The sequence below is a fragment of the Lepus europaeus genome, chromosome 16 (genome assembly GCF_033115175.1).
Source record: "Lepus europaeus isolate LE1 chromosome 16, mLepTim1.pri, whole genome shotgun sequence".
Taxonomy (NCBI): domain Eukaryota; kingdom Metazoa; phylum Chordata; class Mammalia; order Lagomorpha; family Leporidae; genus Lepus; species Lepus europaeus.
This window is the reverse complement of record NC_084842.1, coordinates 40,413,483-40,429,241: the sequence shown is the minus strand read 5'-3', so window position 1 is coordinate 40,429,241 and position 15,759 is coordinate 40,413,483. Positions and strand designations below refer to the sequence as shown.

Below are 15,759 nucleotides of genomic sequence, written 5' to 3'. Positions count from 1 at the left end.
TGTTTAGTGGATAAATGGACAGTAAACAGTGAATACAGCAGAAACCATTATCCTAAATTCCTCGCTGAGATTAAGTTACTTTATATTTAGACATTATTAAGCTTTGTATTACTGTACTTTAAGTTGTGGAAAGTGAAAGTGGTAATGGAAAGTCAGTTATAAACAAGTTTTTCAAAATTATCTAGGTAAGCTACCTTCTTTAGAAATTTTTACATAAATGGAGAAATTATACTAATGCTAGTATTTCACAACGGCATAAGGGCAGTATGCTCACATGTCTTCAGAATCAGAAGGTCCTTCTTTAATGTGTTCATCTTCAATTTCATCTATTTCAAGATTGTCACGGCAAACATCTCCTACAATGGGAACATCCATCAGGGTTCTGAACAGCTTTGAGAGATCTGGAAGTGAACATGTTCTCAGCATCTAAAAAATGTGAACAAAGTCCTAATTAGGAGTAAGAATATTAAGAATAAAGATGAAAGAAAAAACTGGAGCTAACAATAATTTTGTTATTTTATTTAGTATAGACATCATACACAGAGCTAGGGATTTGCAGCTGATTACCCCCAAGTTAGAATCTAATTCTCTTGAATTTCAGTTCTACTTTTCCTCAGATAACACTAAACTTGTTAAGTTAAGCTCGAGTTTTGATTTCACCTTTAAAAAGTGGGGAGAGGTGTTTATTTAGGTAAACATGTGGAATGGAAAAGGAAATAAATCTCTCAGAAGTCAGATGATGAACTGTCCATTCTCTGCTTCTCATTCATGGTGCATATCATTTCTGTTTCATGTAATTCTGCTAAGTATTCCTCTCACCTTCCTAATGATCAACTATCCCCAAATAATCTTGTCCATATGCTGGAGGGATTTAGTCTGAAGCTCAGTTAAACACGATCATACCAAATTGGCAGCCCTATTTATAACCTAATCATAGGAGCTGCCTGTTGGCTTGACAATGCTGGTCAAACCAAGGCATGAAATCAGTGCAGAGAAGACTAAAACTACTTTCCTGAGCAAGTGAGTATAAGTGAAGCCTCTCACATTGAGGGGAATGACAGAAAGGACAAAGGTTTTGATGTCAGTGCTGAGAATCATTTGTAACAGCAGAGAGAAGAAACCCAGCCAATTGAGTTGAGAAAAAACAATGTACAGTTGAAGTGTTGAAAATTTAATGTATGTGGGATAAGAACAGGGATAACAGGAATAGCCTCTGTCCACCAACCTTTCAACAATTAGAGTGTGATGGATAGACAGAGCTATGAAACAAATAACTACATACATAAATCTCTGTGCGGGCTTCACCCTAAAGGAATCCATGATATTTGAAACATGACTACTAAGTCCCTGATAAGAGCCTTATGCCAGATGGTAGACTGTGAGGAAAACACAACGTTTAGCACATTAATGAAAATTTATATACACAGCCAATTTTATTGGTACAATCTGCTTTTGAGAACAATAAAAAGGATAGATTTCCATTATTTGACCATAATTTATACCCAGCTGTTGGTGAAGCTGGTAAAGATACACTATTGTTAAAGTACTTCACGGCAAGGAAAGTGTTTCTTTTGATGAATTTCCCACTGTCAGAACTACTTACACTTGACTTGTTTATTATTTTAACACTTTGAACTCCATATATTGTAAATCAGCAGTATGTAAACAGATACCCATGAAGTTTTGTTGCTGATCCATAAAAATAAACAGCACATACGCACTATACACCTAAATTTGAGGGGACTACACAGAAAGACTTTTTAAGGTTGTGACACATTTTAGTAAGTCCTGGTAAAATAACCTCAATTCCAGTTTATTCCTTTTATTAATTAAAGTAACTTTTACACGCCAGCATAAAATAAGATACTTAGGAATAAATTTCAAATGTTTATGTACTTTGAAAACTGGCCTCTTGGAATGAGCTTAATATCCACCCAATAAAAAATCCCTTAAATTCACTGTGTTCTTCAATAGATTGTGAAGTTTTGTTAGGATACTCATCTCAGGAAGCTTTCATGTAAGAACTTTCCATTCTATAATTCTGATTCTACTACTTTTTCATATTATTTAAACAATATTCTATACTTTTTTTTCATTTATTAAACTTTTATTTAATGAGTATAAATTTCCAAAGTACAGCTTATGGGTTACAATGGCTTCCCCCCTCCCATAACTTCCCTCCCACCCGCAACCCTCCCCTTTCCCGCTCCCTCTCCCCTTCCATTCACATCAAGATTCATTTTCAATTCTCTTTATATACAGAAGATCAGTTTAGTATATATTAGGTAAAGATCTCAACAGTTTGCCCCATATAGCAACACAAAGTGAAAAAACTACTGTTGGAGTACTAGTTATAGCATTAAATAACAGTGTACAGCACATTAAAGACAGAGATCCTATATAATATTTTTTAAAAATTAATTTTCTATTCCATTTCCAATTTAACACCAGGTTGTTTTTTTCATTTCCAATTATCTTAATATACAGAAGATCAATTCAGTATATAATTAGTAAAGGCCTCATCAGTTTGTACCCACACAGAAACACAAAGTATAAAAATACTGTTTCAGTACTAGTTATAGCATCACTTCACATTAGACAACACATTAAGGACAGATCCCAGATGGGGTGTAAGTACACAGTGACTCCTGTTGCTGACTTAACAATTTGACACTCCTGTTCATGGCGTCAGTAATCTCCCTAGGCTCTAGTCATGAGTTGCCAGGGCTATGGAAGCCTTTAGAGGGGACACTAACCCACTGTTGGTGGGAATGCAAACTGGTTAAGCCACTATGGAAGTCAGTCTGGAGATTCCTCAGAAACCTGAACATAACCCTACCATACAACCCAGCCATCCCACTCCTTGGAATTTACCCAAAGGAAATTAATTTGGCAAATAAAAAAGCCATCTGCACATTAATGTTTATTGCAGCTCAATTCACAATAGCTAAGACCTGGAACCAACCCAAATGCCCATCAACAGTAGACTGGATAAAGAAATTATGGGACATGTACTCCATAGAATACTATACAGCAGTAAGAAACAACGAAACCCGGTCATTTGCAACAAGATGGAGCAATCTGGAAAACATCATGCTGAGTGAATTAAGCCAGTCCCAAAGAGACAAATATCATTTGTTTTCCCTGATCGGTGACAACTGAGCACCAAAGGGGAAACCTGTTAAGTGAAATGGACACTATAAGAAACAATGACCTGATCAGCTCTTGTCCTGACTCTAGATGTACAATGTAATACTTTATCCTTTTTAGTATTTGTTGTTGTTGTTGTTGTTCTAGTACTAGTGGTTGAACTCAGTAATTAACACACAAATTCTTAGGTGTTTAAATTTTAACTGAAAAGTGATCCCTGTTAAATTTAAGAGTGGAAAAAGAGAGGGAGGAGATGTACAATTTGGGACATGCTCAATCGGACTTGCCGCAAATGGTGGAGTTAGAAATGTGCCAGGGGATTCCAACACAATCGCATCAAGGTGGCATGTACCAATGCCATCTCACTAGTCCAAGTGATCAATTTCAGCTCACAATTGATGGCTCTGATAGGTCTAAGAGTCAAAGGGATCACACAAATATTCTATACTTTTAACATCCACTCAAATCCTCCTGAAAATAATAGCTCATCCATAACATGTTCCCTTAGATCTGACCTCATTTATAGATTTTTCTCTACATTCTCTGTACCATAACTTACACAGCTAACATTTGATACCACTGTAAGATCAAACTCAAGAGCAATATTTTAGGAAACTTTAAAACATTTTTTAAAAAGCTGTATTTATGAGGTCAGTGCCATGGTGTAAAAGGTTAAGCCTCTGCCTGCAGTGCCAGCATCCCACATGGGCACCAGTTCAAGTCCCAACTGCTCCATTTCAGATCCAGCTCCCTGCTAATGTGCCTAGAAGGAGTGGAAGATGGCCCAAGTCCTTAGGCCCCTGCACCAATGTGGGAGACTTGGAAGAAGCTCTTGTCTCCTAGCTTTAGCCTGACCAGCCCCAGCCAATGCAGCCATTTTGGGAGTGAACCAGCTGATGGAAGACCAATTCATATTCATTCATTCATTCATTCATTCTCTCTCCCTCCCTCTCTTTCTCTCCCTTTCAAATAAAAATAAATCAATCTTATAAAAAGGTATATTTATTGATTTTAAAGCCAGAGAGAGATTGATTGATTGATTTTCTATACTCTGGTTCACTCCAATGCCCACAATAGCCAGGCTGGATCAGGCCAAAATCAGGAGCCAGGAACTCCATCTAGGTCTCCTGTGTTGGTGGCAGAAACCCAAGTACTTGAGCCATCATCACTGCCTCCTAGGTACATTATCAGGAAGCTGGATTGGAAGCAGATGTGGGACTCAATTCCAGGTACTGTGATATGGGTTTTGGGTGTCCCAAGTGCCAGTATTATCTGCTTCACCATAACACCAGCACCAAAACATTTTTAAGCATTTTAACTTATATTCGTCTTCTTTGAAAAGCAGAGAGATGAAGAGAGGCAGATCTTCCATCCACTTGTCATTTCCCAAATGCAGCATCCAACAGCTGGCCAGGCTGAAGCCAGGAGCCTGGAACACCACCCAGGTCTCTTACATGGGCAACAAGGACTCCAGTACTTGAGATACCATCCTGCATTCCAGGATGTACATCAGCAGTAAGCTGGCTGGGAAGCAGAGTAGCCTGGACCCAAACAAGGCACCTCAATATGGGATGCAGGTGCCTCAAACAGCAACTTAAGCTGCTGCACAAATATATTTGAAACATTAACTTAAAAAATTGTGTACTCTTACCAAAGATAAAAATTATAGAAGTTATATAAGAATGCATATTTTAGTAAATCAAAAGGGGACATTTAAGGCAATTTGCTATCTGTGAATTGTACATTAATCTTTCTCTTTTCCCACTCTGCAGATGCTGCAACAAGAAAAGAAATTCTCAAACTTTCAGAGAGGAAATCAATTCTAAAAATAAATACTCAAATCTTCATAGAGGTCAATCTTCTGCTTTTATCTCCAGAAAGAAAAGTATCAGCAGAATATACTGGTGTCTCTCCATCCTTTATTTATGCTCCCTTAAGGGAGGCAGGACTAAATGAATGAAGGTAAACCTGAGATAAGGCACTGATAAAGTGCACACCCTTCCCGACTTTATTTCTCATCTGCCATCATGGATGTGTATCCCACCTCCCTTCTGCAGCCTTGGGGTAGATACACTTAGGTCACATCCATGCCTGCATCCAGAGGCACACTGGGTCTACCTCTCAAATCTCCTAGCAACTGTAGCTTGACAAGTAGATTACAAGACCCATCTATCTGCTGCCTGCAAGAAACACACATCACCAACAAACATACACACAGACTAAAAGTGAAAGGATGGAAAAAGGTATTCCAGGCTAACAGAAATAAGAAATGAGGAGTGGCTATCCTAATTACAGACAAAATAGACTTTAAGACAAAAACTATTAAAAGAGACAAAGGAGGGTATTATGTAATCATTAAGGGATTAATTCAACAGGAAGATGTGATTATCATAAATGTATATTCACCCAATGCTAGTGGACCTGACTATTTAAAAGTATTATTAATGGATATAAAGGGAGACATAGGCTACAATACAGTAATAATGCATTTTCATCAGTGGACAGATGAACTAGACAAAACAATCAACAAAGAAACAAGTCTACAATATTGTAGTATGGAGCAAGTCTACAATATTGACCAAATAGACCTAACTGATCTCTACTGAACATTTCATGCCGAAGCTGCAAAATACACATTCTTTTCATCAGTGAATGGAACTTTCCCTAGGACAGACCATATGCCAGGCCATAAAACAAGTCTCAACAAATTAAAAAATAATTGAAATCATACCATGTATCTGTTCTGACCACAAAGGAATGAAGCTAGAAATTAACAACTTAAGAAACTCTAGAAAATATGCAAACACATGGGGACTGAACAACATACTCCAGAATAAACAATGTGTCATAGAAGAAATCAAAAGAGAAATAAAAAAATTCTTAGAAATAGATGACAACATAACAGTTTAAAACTTAAGGATTACAGAGAGCAAAAGCAATGTTAAGAGGGAAGTTTATAGCAATTAATGCCTACATCAAGAAACTGGAAAGACATCAAGTAAATGATCTAACAATGCATCTCAAGGATTTAAAAAAAAACAATAATCCAATCCTGAAATTAGGAGGAGGAAAGAAATAATTAAAATTAGAGCATGGGGCCGGCGCCGTGGCTTAACAGGCTAATCCTCTGCCTTGCGGCGCCGGCACCCGGGTTCTAGTCCCGGTTGGGGCGCCGGATTCTATCCCGGTTGCCCCTCTTCCAGGCCAGCTCTCTGCTATGGCCCGGGAAGGCAGTGGAGGATGGCCCAAGTGCTTGGGCCCTGCACCTGCAAGGGAGACCAGGAGAAGCACCTGGCTCCTGGCTTCGGATCAGCGCGATGCGCCGGCCGCAGCGGCCATTGGAGGGTGAACCAATGGCAAAAAGGAAGACCTTTCTCTCTGTCTCTCTCTCTCACTATCCACTCTGCCTGTCAAAATAAATAAATAAATAAATAAAAATAAAAATAAAAAATAAATAAAAATTAGAGCATGGGGGCCGGCGCTGTGGCATAGAGGGTAAAGCTGCCGCCTGCGATGCTGGCATCCCATATGGGCACTGGTTCAAGACCCGGATGCTCCACTTCTGATCCAGCTCTCTGCTATGTCCTGGGAAAGCAGTAGAAGATGGTTCAAGTCCTTGGGCCCCTGCACCCTCGTGGGAGACCCAGAAGCTCCTGGCTCCAGACTGGCTCAGGTCCAGCTGTTGCAGCCATTTGGAGACTGAACTAGCAGATGGAAGGCCTCTCCCTCTCTTTTAAAGATTTATTTATTTGAAAGTCAGAGTTATACAGAGAGAGAAGGAGAGGCGGGGATCGGGGGGAGGTCTTCCATCCACTGGTTCACTCCCCAATTGGCTGCCAATAGCCAGAGCTGAGCCAATCCAAAGCCAGGAGCTTCTTCTTGGTCTCCCACGTGGGTGCAGGGGCCCAAGGACTTGGGCCATTTTCTACAGCTTTCCCAGGCCATAGCAGAGAGCTGGATAGGAAGTGGAGCAGCTGGACTTGAATCGGCTTTTGGGATGCTGGCATTGCAGGCAGCAGCTTTACCCACTACGCCAGAGCGCCAACCCTGGAAGACCTCTCTTTTTCTGTTTGCCTCTGCCTCTCTGTAACTCTGCATTTCAAATAAGTAAATAAATCTTTAAAAAAATTAGAGCATGAGTAAAATGGAAATAAAGAAACAAACTAAAATGATACAAGATATCAATGAAATGAAGAGCTGGTTTTTGAAAAAATAAGCAACATTGATATATCATCGATGCAACTAACAAAAAAAAAGGGAGGGGGGAGTTGGGAGAAAACCCAAATTAATAAAATTAATTAAAATTAAATTAAAAACCAAATTAATAAAATCAGGTATGAAAAAGGAGATGTTACTGGAGATCACAGAAATAAAAAAGAATCATCAGATTTACTAAAAACAGCTATATGCCAACAAATTGAAAAATTCAGAAAAAAAATGGATAGATTTCTTTACACACAAAATTTTCCAAAATTGAGTCATGAAAAAAGAAAATCTAAATAGACTAATAACCAAGACAGATATCAAATCAGTAATATAGACCCTCCCAACAAAGAAAGGTTCAGGACCAGATGGCATCTCTGATGAACCTCACCAAACTTTTAAAGAACTAATCCCAATTTTTCTTAAATTATGAAAAAAACTTGAAAGTGAGGGAATCCTCCTAAACTCTTCCTATGAATCCAGTATCACCTCAATTTCAAAACCAGAAAATGATACATTCTTTGTATGTAATATGCTTTTTCCCCTCCTCTGGATTTCTTCAGATTTTATCACTGGTTTCAAGCAGTTTGATTATAAAATGTTTTGGTACAGTTTATAGGTGGATGCATATATATATATATATATATATATATTTATACTACTCTGAGTTCCTTAAATTCAGACTTATAAACATTGATGTAAAAATCCTCAGCAAAATATTAGTGTATAGAATCCAACAACATGTCAGAAAGATCAGATCAAGTGGGTTTATCCCTGCTATGCAGGATTGGTTCAACATATGAAAATCCTATGGGTGGCAGAAACTCAATTACTTGAGATATCACTGACACTTCCCAGGATCTGTGTTAGGAAGCTGGGAACTAAACCCAAGTGCTCTGTGACATGGTATGGGGGTATCCTATCCAGGCATTGCTTTCTAATGCTTATTTATTTTCATCTAGTTGAATGGTAGAGCAACACACACACAAACACAGAGAGAGAAAGAGAGACAGAGAGAGAGAGAAAGATCATTCATCTTCTAACTCACTATCCAAATGACCACAACGGCTAGGTAGCTGGACTAGGCCAAAACCAGGCACCCAGAACACCATTCTGGTGTTCCAAAGGGTCAGTAGGAACCCAAGCACTTAAGCCATCATCTGCTGCCTCTCAGGATGTATTAACAGGAAACTGAATCAGAAGGAGAGGTGCCGGGACTGGCTCTGATATGGGAAGTGGGCATCCTAAGTGGCCACTTATCCCGTTGTATCACAACACCTGCTCTCTAACCAGAATTTTAAATGGTAAGCTAAATGTGTGACCAACAAAGTCCTATTTTTGTAATAATTTTATATATCAAAAATTCAGGGCCAGCACCGCGGCTCAATAGGCTAATCCTCTACCTGTGGCGCTGGCACCCCAGGTTCTAGTCCTGGTCAGGGCGCCGGATTCTGACCCGGTAGCCCCTCTTCCAGGCCAGCTCTCTGCTGTGGCCCGGGAGTGCAGTGGAGGATGGCCCAAGTGCTTGGGCCCTGCACCCACATGGGAGACCAGGAGAAGCACCTGGCTCCTGCCTTCAGATCAGCGCAGTGCGCCGGCCGCAGTGCACCTGCCGTGGCGGCCATTGAGGGTGAACCAACTGCAAAGGAAGACTTTTCTCTCTGTCTCTGTCTTTCACCGTCCACTCTGCCTGTTAAAAAAAAAAAATTCATAGAGACAAAATGTTTTAATTTCTTAAGAAAAATTTGGTTACATATATTTAAAAACAGCAAATGAGAAAAAATAAGAGATCTGAAAAAATTTTACCAGCAAGTGCATGTGAACATCTATCAATCCTTTTACATACAAATTGAGCAGTATGACCTCTTCCTTTATTTATGATACATTGCTTAACTTGGTCTCATACTAAAAATGGAAGGCAGGTTGGGTAGTGAGAAATAGTGCATGAGCATGTGAGGGAGATATTTTGCTTAAATAAAAGTAGACCCTATAAAAAGAATTATGACCAGAGAGTTAAGAAAATATTCTTTATCCTAGTGGTACACTCAATTGCAATTTCTGTTCAGAATTTCAGTAGAAAGGAAGGAGTTTTTCTGTTGTGTTTGTTCTGATATGTGCATATCTGTGTTTTTAAGAGATTACAACTCAGCATTATATTTTTCAGGGAACACAATCACTGAGAAATGTTATCAAAAGGAAAGATTTTCTACGTGAGGATCATACTTACCTTTGGGTTGTTTGCATCAAACAGACCAGTTGAAAGTCCAATCAGCAAGGAATTCTTGTTTTTAATTTTTGGAGGTGAATCAGAGCGAGATCGAAGTGGAAAGGATTCTTCTGGAGAACACTGAATTGGTTGAACTTGAGAAATGACATTCAAGTATTCAGAATGAACCACTTTATGGAAAAATGGTTCTGGTTGCACAGATTTAGCTACATCACTTTTAGAGTCATCTATTCCAGGTTCTGTGGTATAAAGAGTAGATTATGTGGAAAAGTCAATATAGTTCTCATAAAATTCCAAGTAATATTGATATGGCATATTATTTAATAACAATTCCAGCAAAAAATCCCATATCTTTCAGGAAAACAAAATGAACACATATGTACATTTCCTTATAAATAATCTTTAACAGGATATACTTTATTTTCAGAAAGTACATTGAATTTGTTATATATTTCATTATATTGTAAGATCTAAATATAGACATAAACTCAAGGAAATGTGAAAAAAATCATTATTCAGACCCTCATATCTTGTTCCAATTTATATTTATTTCTATAGGTTAGACAGAAAAATTTACATTCCCTTACTTAGAGTCCTTAAAACATTAGCTCAGTTAAGTAATTATTTTCTTTTTTTTTTAATTAAACTTTTATTTAATGAATATAAATTTCCAAAGTACAGCTTAGGGGTTACAATGGCTTCCCCCTCCCAAAATTTCCCTCCCATCCACAACCCTCCCCTTTCCCGCTCCCTCTCCCCTTCCATTTGGAACACTCAAGAAAATAACTGACCAAATATTCATATGGCCCTTGTTGCCATACAAATCATATTATTAGTGCAGAGTCTAGTGCTCTATGCTCATTATATTCTTTTTTAAAATATTTATTTACTTATTTGAAAGGCAGAGCAAGAGAAAGAGGAGAGAAAGAAAGAGAGAGGGATCTACCAACCACTGGTTCACTCCTCAAATGGCTGCAACAGCCTGGTTGAGCCAGACCAAAGCCAGAAGCCAGGGCCTCCATTTTAGTCTCACATTGGTGGCAGGTGCCCAAGCATTTGAGCCACTTTCGCTATCTCCCAGGTGTATTAGCAGAAAGCTGGATCAGAAGCGGAGCAGCTGGTATTCAAACCAGCACTCTGATAATGGGATGCTGGCATCACAAGTGGCTTTTTAACCCACTTTGCCACAATGTCAGCCCCCCTTTACTTTTTTTAAATGATTAGTAGAGGATATTCTATATTTTTATGTTGCCCAAGCAGGTTAACAGCTTTGCAGAAAGTAACTAGACTAATGCAATGATGCTTACCTATATAAACTTCACTAAGTTGGTCCACATTCCTTGAGATTCCATTTTCAGACAATTCATTGTGCTGAATGGTGGTCTTGTCTTCCAACCTGCCACAGATGGGTACACCAGTAGAAAAACAGTTTATCAGAAATAAAAGTAGTCTAAAACACAGAAAATGAGATCCAAGTTTACCAGCAACCTAGAATCTCTCTTCCAAGTATTTTTCTCATTTTTGCACATTCTCTCAAACCATGCTGTGTTTTTCACTCTCTACAGACATTCACCAATCATTAATCATTTACAATAACAAGCCTCACCATATTTTCTAACAGTGGTTCTCAAAGCATGGTCCCAACAACTGCAACATATGGAAACACATTAGAAATGAAGTCTGAGACCCACCCTGAACATATGAATCAGAAAGACTGGAGGATAAGGGACCAGCAATTTGTTTCAGAAAATCTCAAAGTGAGTCTAATGTGTGCTGTCAGAGAACCACTATTTTAATGAATCAAAATGTTGCAAAATAGTGGAATATATAAAAACAATTATGATAAATATTATGGAATATCATGAAGCTGTTAAAAATGATGCAAAGAAGCCACTGTGGAAGACAATATGGAGATACCACAGAAATCTGAGTACAGACCTACCATATGACTCAGCTATCCCACTCCTGGGAATTTACCCAAACCAAAAGAAATCAGAATAAGAAAGAGTTATCTATAACTCCATGTTCATTGCAGTGCAATTAATAATAGCTAAGATATGGAATCAACCCAGATGTCCATTAACTGTTGACTTGATAAAGAAATTGGGGTATATATACACTATGGAGTACTACTCAGCTGTTAAAAAAAAAAAAAAGAAATCCTGTCTTTTGCAACAAGATGGACAAAACTGGAAATCATTATACTTCATAAAACAAGCCAGTCCCAAAAAGACAGATATCTTATGTTTTCCCTGGTCCGAGGTAACTAACAGAGAAACTGAAATGTAATGTACTGGAGTGAAATAGACATTTTGAGATTTGATGATTGTTTACAGCCCTTGTATCTTCCATAGAAGAACAGTGTTGGGGTTTTTTTTCTTCATACTATTCGTTGAACTCTTTTACTTAGTATAGGATTAACTATATGACCATTAAGTAAACTGAAAGCAGATTTTACTAAAAATTGAGTGGGAATGAGAGAGGGATAAGGAAGTGTTGGAGCGTGAGTGGCAGAGAGGGTAGAGGAGAGGAAGTGTCACTATGTTCCTAAATCTGCATATATGAAACACATAAAGCTTGTATAATTTAAATAAAATTTTTAAAAATGATGCAGAGATCTATGTAAACTGATTAAGATATATGGTTAAGTAAACAAAGTAATTTGTAGTTGAATTTGTATTAAATGGTGCAGAGTTTAAAAAAAATAGTGTGCAGCACAGAAAAATGAACAAAATGATATTCACAAAAAATATTTTAACCTTCACAGGAAGGGATTGAGATTGATTATCAAAAATAAAGAACTCGTGGCCGGTGCTGTGGCGTACTGGGTAAAGCCACCATCTGCAGTGCTGGCTTCCCATATGAGCACCGGTTCAAGTCCCGGCTGCTCCACTTCCAATCCAGCTCTCTGCTTCGGCCTAGGAAAGCAGTGGAAGATAGCCCAAGTCCTTGGGTCCCTGCACCAATGTGTGAAGACCCTGAGGAATCTCCTGGCTCCTGGCTTCAGAATGGCACAATTCCGGCCATTGCGGCCAATTGGGGAGTGAACCAGCAGATGGAAGACCTCTCTCTCTCTCTCTGCCTCTCCTCCTCTGTGCAACTTTGACTTTCAAATAAATAAATAAATGTTTTTTTTTTTAAAAGAAAGGACTCACAATTTTATGTCAATATAGCTGGGAATAAAATTATTTTTTAAACAAAAACAGACTGGAAGAATATATTCCAAAAGTACCAGCAATTTATTATTATTATTTTTTTTTTTTTTGACAGGCAGAGTGGACAGAGAGAGAGAGAGACAGAGAGAAAGGTCTTCCCTTTGCCGTTGGTTCACCCTCCAATGGCCGCCGCGGTAGCACGCTGCGGCCGGCGCACCGCACTGATCCGATGGCAGGAGCCAGGTGCTTCTCCTGGTCTCCCATGGGGTGCAGGACCCAAGCACTTGGGCCATCCTCCACTGCACTCCCTGGGCACAGCAGAGAGCTGGCCTGGAAGAGGGGCAACCGGGACAGGATCGGTGCCCCGACCGGGACTAGAACCCGGTGTGCCGGCACTGCAAGGCGGAGGATTAGCCTAGTGAGCCGCGGCGCTGGCTAAGCAATATATTTCTTCACTAAAAATGCAATTCCATGATTCCTCAAAAAGTTAAACCTAGAATTATGTACAGTGTAGCAATTCCCCTTCTAAATATATACTCAAATGAACTAAAAGCCTGTACTTAAAATAGATACTTGTATGCCAGTGTTAAATGCATCACTATTCACAACTGCCAAAAGATAAAACAACCCACATGCCTATAAATTGACAAATGCTAAAAATATGTCATAGAGGTATACACATATTTGTATAGAAGAATATTATTCAGCTGCCAAAAGGAATGAACTCATAATTTCTATAACATATATAAACCTTGAAAGAAGCCAGATATAGATGGCAATATACTGTACAATACCATAGTAAATACTAAGAATAAGTAAACCCACAGACAAAAAACAGATTAATAGTTGCTAGAGGTTGGCAGGGAGGGAAAAATAGGGAGTGTCTACTTAACAGATACAGGCAAGAGTTTTGGGGTAATAAAGTAGTAATGGCTATACAGCACTGTGAATGTACTAAATATCACTGACTTACATACTTTAAAATGGTTTAAAATGAATTGTACCTCACTTAAGAAGAAGTAATGTTTCTTAAAGACTCCCTGAATATCAGCTGTCTTTCCTATTATCAGTCATCAAAATTTTCCTTTAAATTTATAAACATATAATCATTTCTTAAGTTTATAATTCTTATATAGAATTTTACAGTATTATTCTAATGTATAGACATGCTTTCTCATTCAATATTATATCATTGCATTCATCACTGAACATTTTAAACATTTCTATCCTAATACATGGAGTTCATTTTATTGTTTTCTCTGCTATACATTATTTCATGACTGTATTCCATACAAAAGCACCACAGTACTTCTGGTGTCAAATATTTGTGTTTAGGGATCAGGCATTAGGTGCTTTGAAGCACTACACGTGTACATAAAAAGTGGTAGAGCAAATCTGGAGACCCATTTGCCAATTTCGTTAAAGTTTAAAATGTGCACATTCTATAATACATTTCTTTTACTTTTTGGTATCCACTTTTAGGACTACTCATGTATGGGCATAAGTAATTATTTTTCTTAAACTCAGACAAATTTAGAAACTTGGATGAAATGGTTTATAAGAAAATATTATTCAAAAAATTTTTTCTAGAAGAATTAGGATATCTGAACATACTCTTTTCTTACAGAAACAGAGAAGGCCACGCCTCCTCTCCATATCACTAGGCCCTATCTTTTCACAAACATACTCCATTAAACTTTTTAAAACCAGATTAATCCTACTGATATTTGAACAGTTCTAGTGCAAGGGTTGACAAACTATAGCTCAAGTAGACCAAGCCCAGCTAACCTCCTGTTTATTATAAATTGTACTGGAACAGTCGTTCTCATTTGTTTATATATTAGCTATGGTTGCTTTTGTGGTATTATGACATAATAGTTGCAACAGAAACTACATGGTTTGAAAACTTTAAAATATTTGCCATCTGATTCTTAACAAGAAACAGCTTCCAATCCCTATCACAAAGTACTGAAAAGAAAGAAACTTTGGATTACTTTTTGTGAAGGAAGTTTAATAAGAACACCAAAACCCAACAATGATTTCCCATAATTACAAAGGTAACTATAGATTAAGTATTCTTTTGTTTGTTTGTTTTTGACAGGCAGAGTGGACAGTGAGAGAGAAAGGTCTTTTTTTCTGTTGGTTCACCCCCCAATGGCCTCTGCGGCCAGTGCACTGTGCTGATCCGAAGCCAGGAGCCAGGTGCTTCTCCTGGTCTCCCATGTGGGTGCAGGGCCCAAGCACTTGGGCCATCCTCCACTGCACTCCTAGGTCACAGCAGAGAGCTGAACTGGAAGAGGAGCAACCACTGGGACAGAATCCGGTGCCTGGACCGGGACTAGAACCCGGGGTGCCGGCACCGCAGGCGGAGGATTAGCCTATTGAGCCTAGGTGCCGGCCACTATAGATTAAGTATTAATATAACGATGCTAAATAAAGTATTAGCAAATAGAAGTATACTAAATTAATAATACATCATGATCAAGCAGAGTTTCCTTAAGGCATCAGGATGGCCCAATATTGGGTAACCTATACTAATAGATAATTGCACTAACTGATAAGGGAAAAGATTTATATAAATGCCCACAGAGGCTGAAAATTATTTAACAAAATTCATTTCTGAGTTTTAAAAATTATGTAGTAAAATATTAATAGGTAGCTTTCTGAGCTATAAAGCACAGTCAGGCTTAATGAAGGCTAATAACAGAATCAACTTCTTTAAAGCTGGGAAAAAGACAAACACACCGATATTATCAATATTTAACATCATATAAAAGGCATCAACCACTGTGACCAGAGAAAGAAGTTACAGTTGAAACAAACTGGAAAGAAAAAGCCATCACTTTTTATATGGTATGACTGTACTTCTGAAAAATATCAACTCAAACTCAGAACAGTAACAGATATAAATATTGTAATGTGGTATAAAATATTAAGAAATATGTATTTAATATAATAAGGTGTTACAACAAGATTATGGAAAATGGAATTTAATGATACATTTATTTTGGTGTAAAAATTTTT

The 15,759-nt window shown here is 38.1% G+C and overlaps 1 protein-coding gene and 1 long non-coding RNA gene across 7 annotated transcripts in view; one reads left to right on the top strand and one right to left on the bottom strand.

The window, feature by feature from the left end:
• LOC133775167 (uncharacterized) overlaps positions 1 to 9,603 on the top strand; it is a 134,217-nt gene extending 124,614 nt beyond the window's left edge. For both annotated transcript variants that reach the window (XR_009868201.1, XR_009868200.1), the window contains 2 exons: positions 4,923 to 5,112; positions 9,518 to 9,603. This is a non-coding gene — a long non-coding RNA (uncharacterized LOC133775167). The remainder of the gene's footprint in view (positions 1 to 4,922; positions 5,113 to 9,517) is intronic.
• The window catches only part of NEK1 (NIMA related kinase 1), a 187,531-nt gene that overhangs the window by 17,525 nt on the left and 154,247 nt on the right, over positions 1 to 15,759 (bottom strand). For all 5 annotated transcript variants that reach the window (XM_062213273.1, XM_062213274.1, XM_062213275.1 and 2 more), the window contains 3 exons: positions 10,888 to 10,976; positions 9,581 to 9,819; positions 275 to 426 (listed from right to left, as the gene is read on the bottom strand). In XM_062213273.1, the coding sequence (XP_062069257.1) occupies positions 275 to 426; positions 9,581 to 9,819; positions 10,888 to 10,976 (480 nt within the window). The remainder of the gene's footprint in view (positions 1 to 274; positions 427 to 9,580; positions 9,820 to 10,887; positions 10,977 to 15,759) is intronic.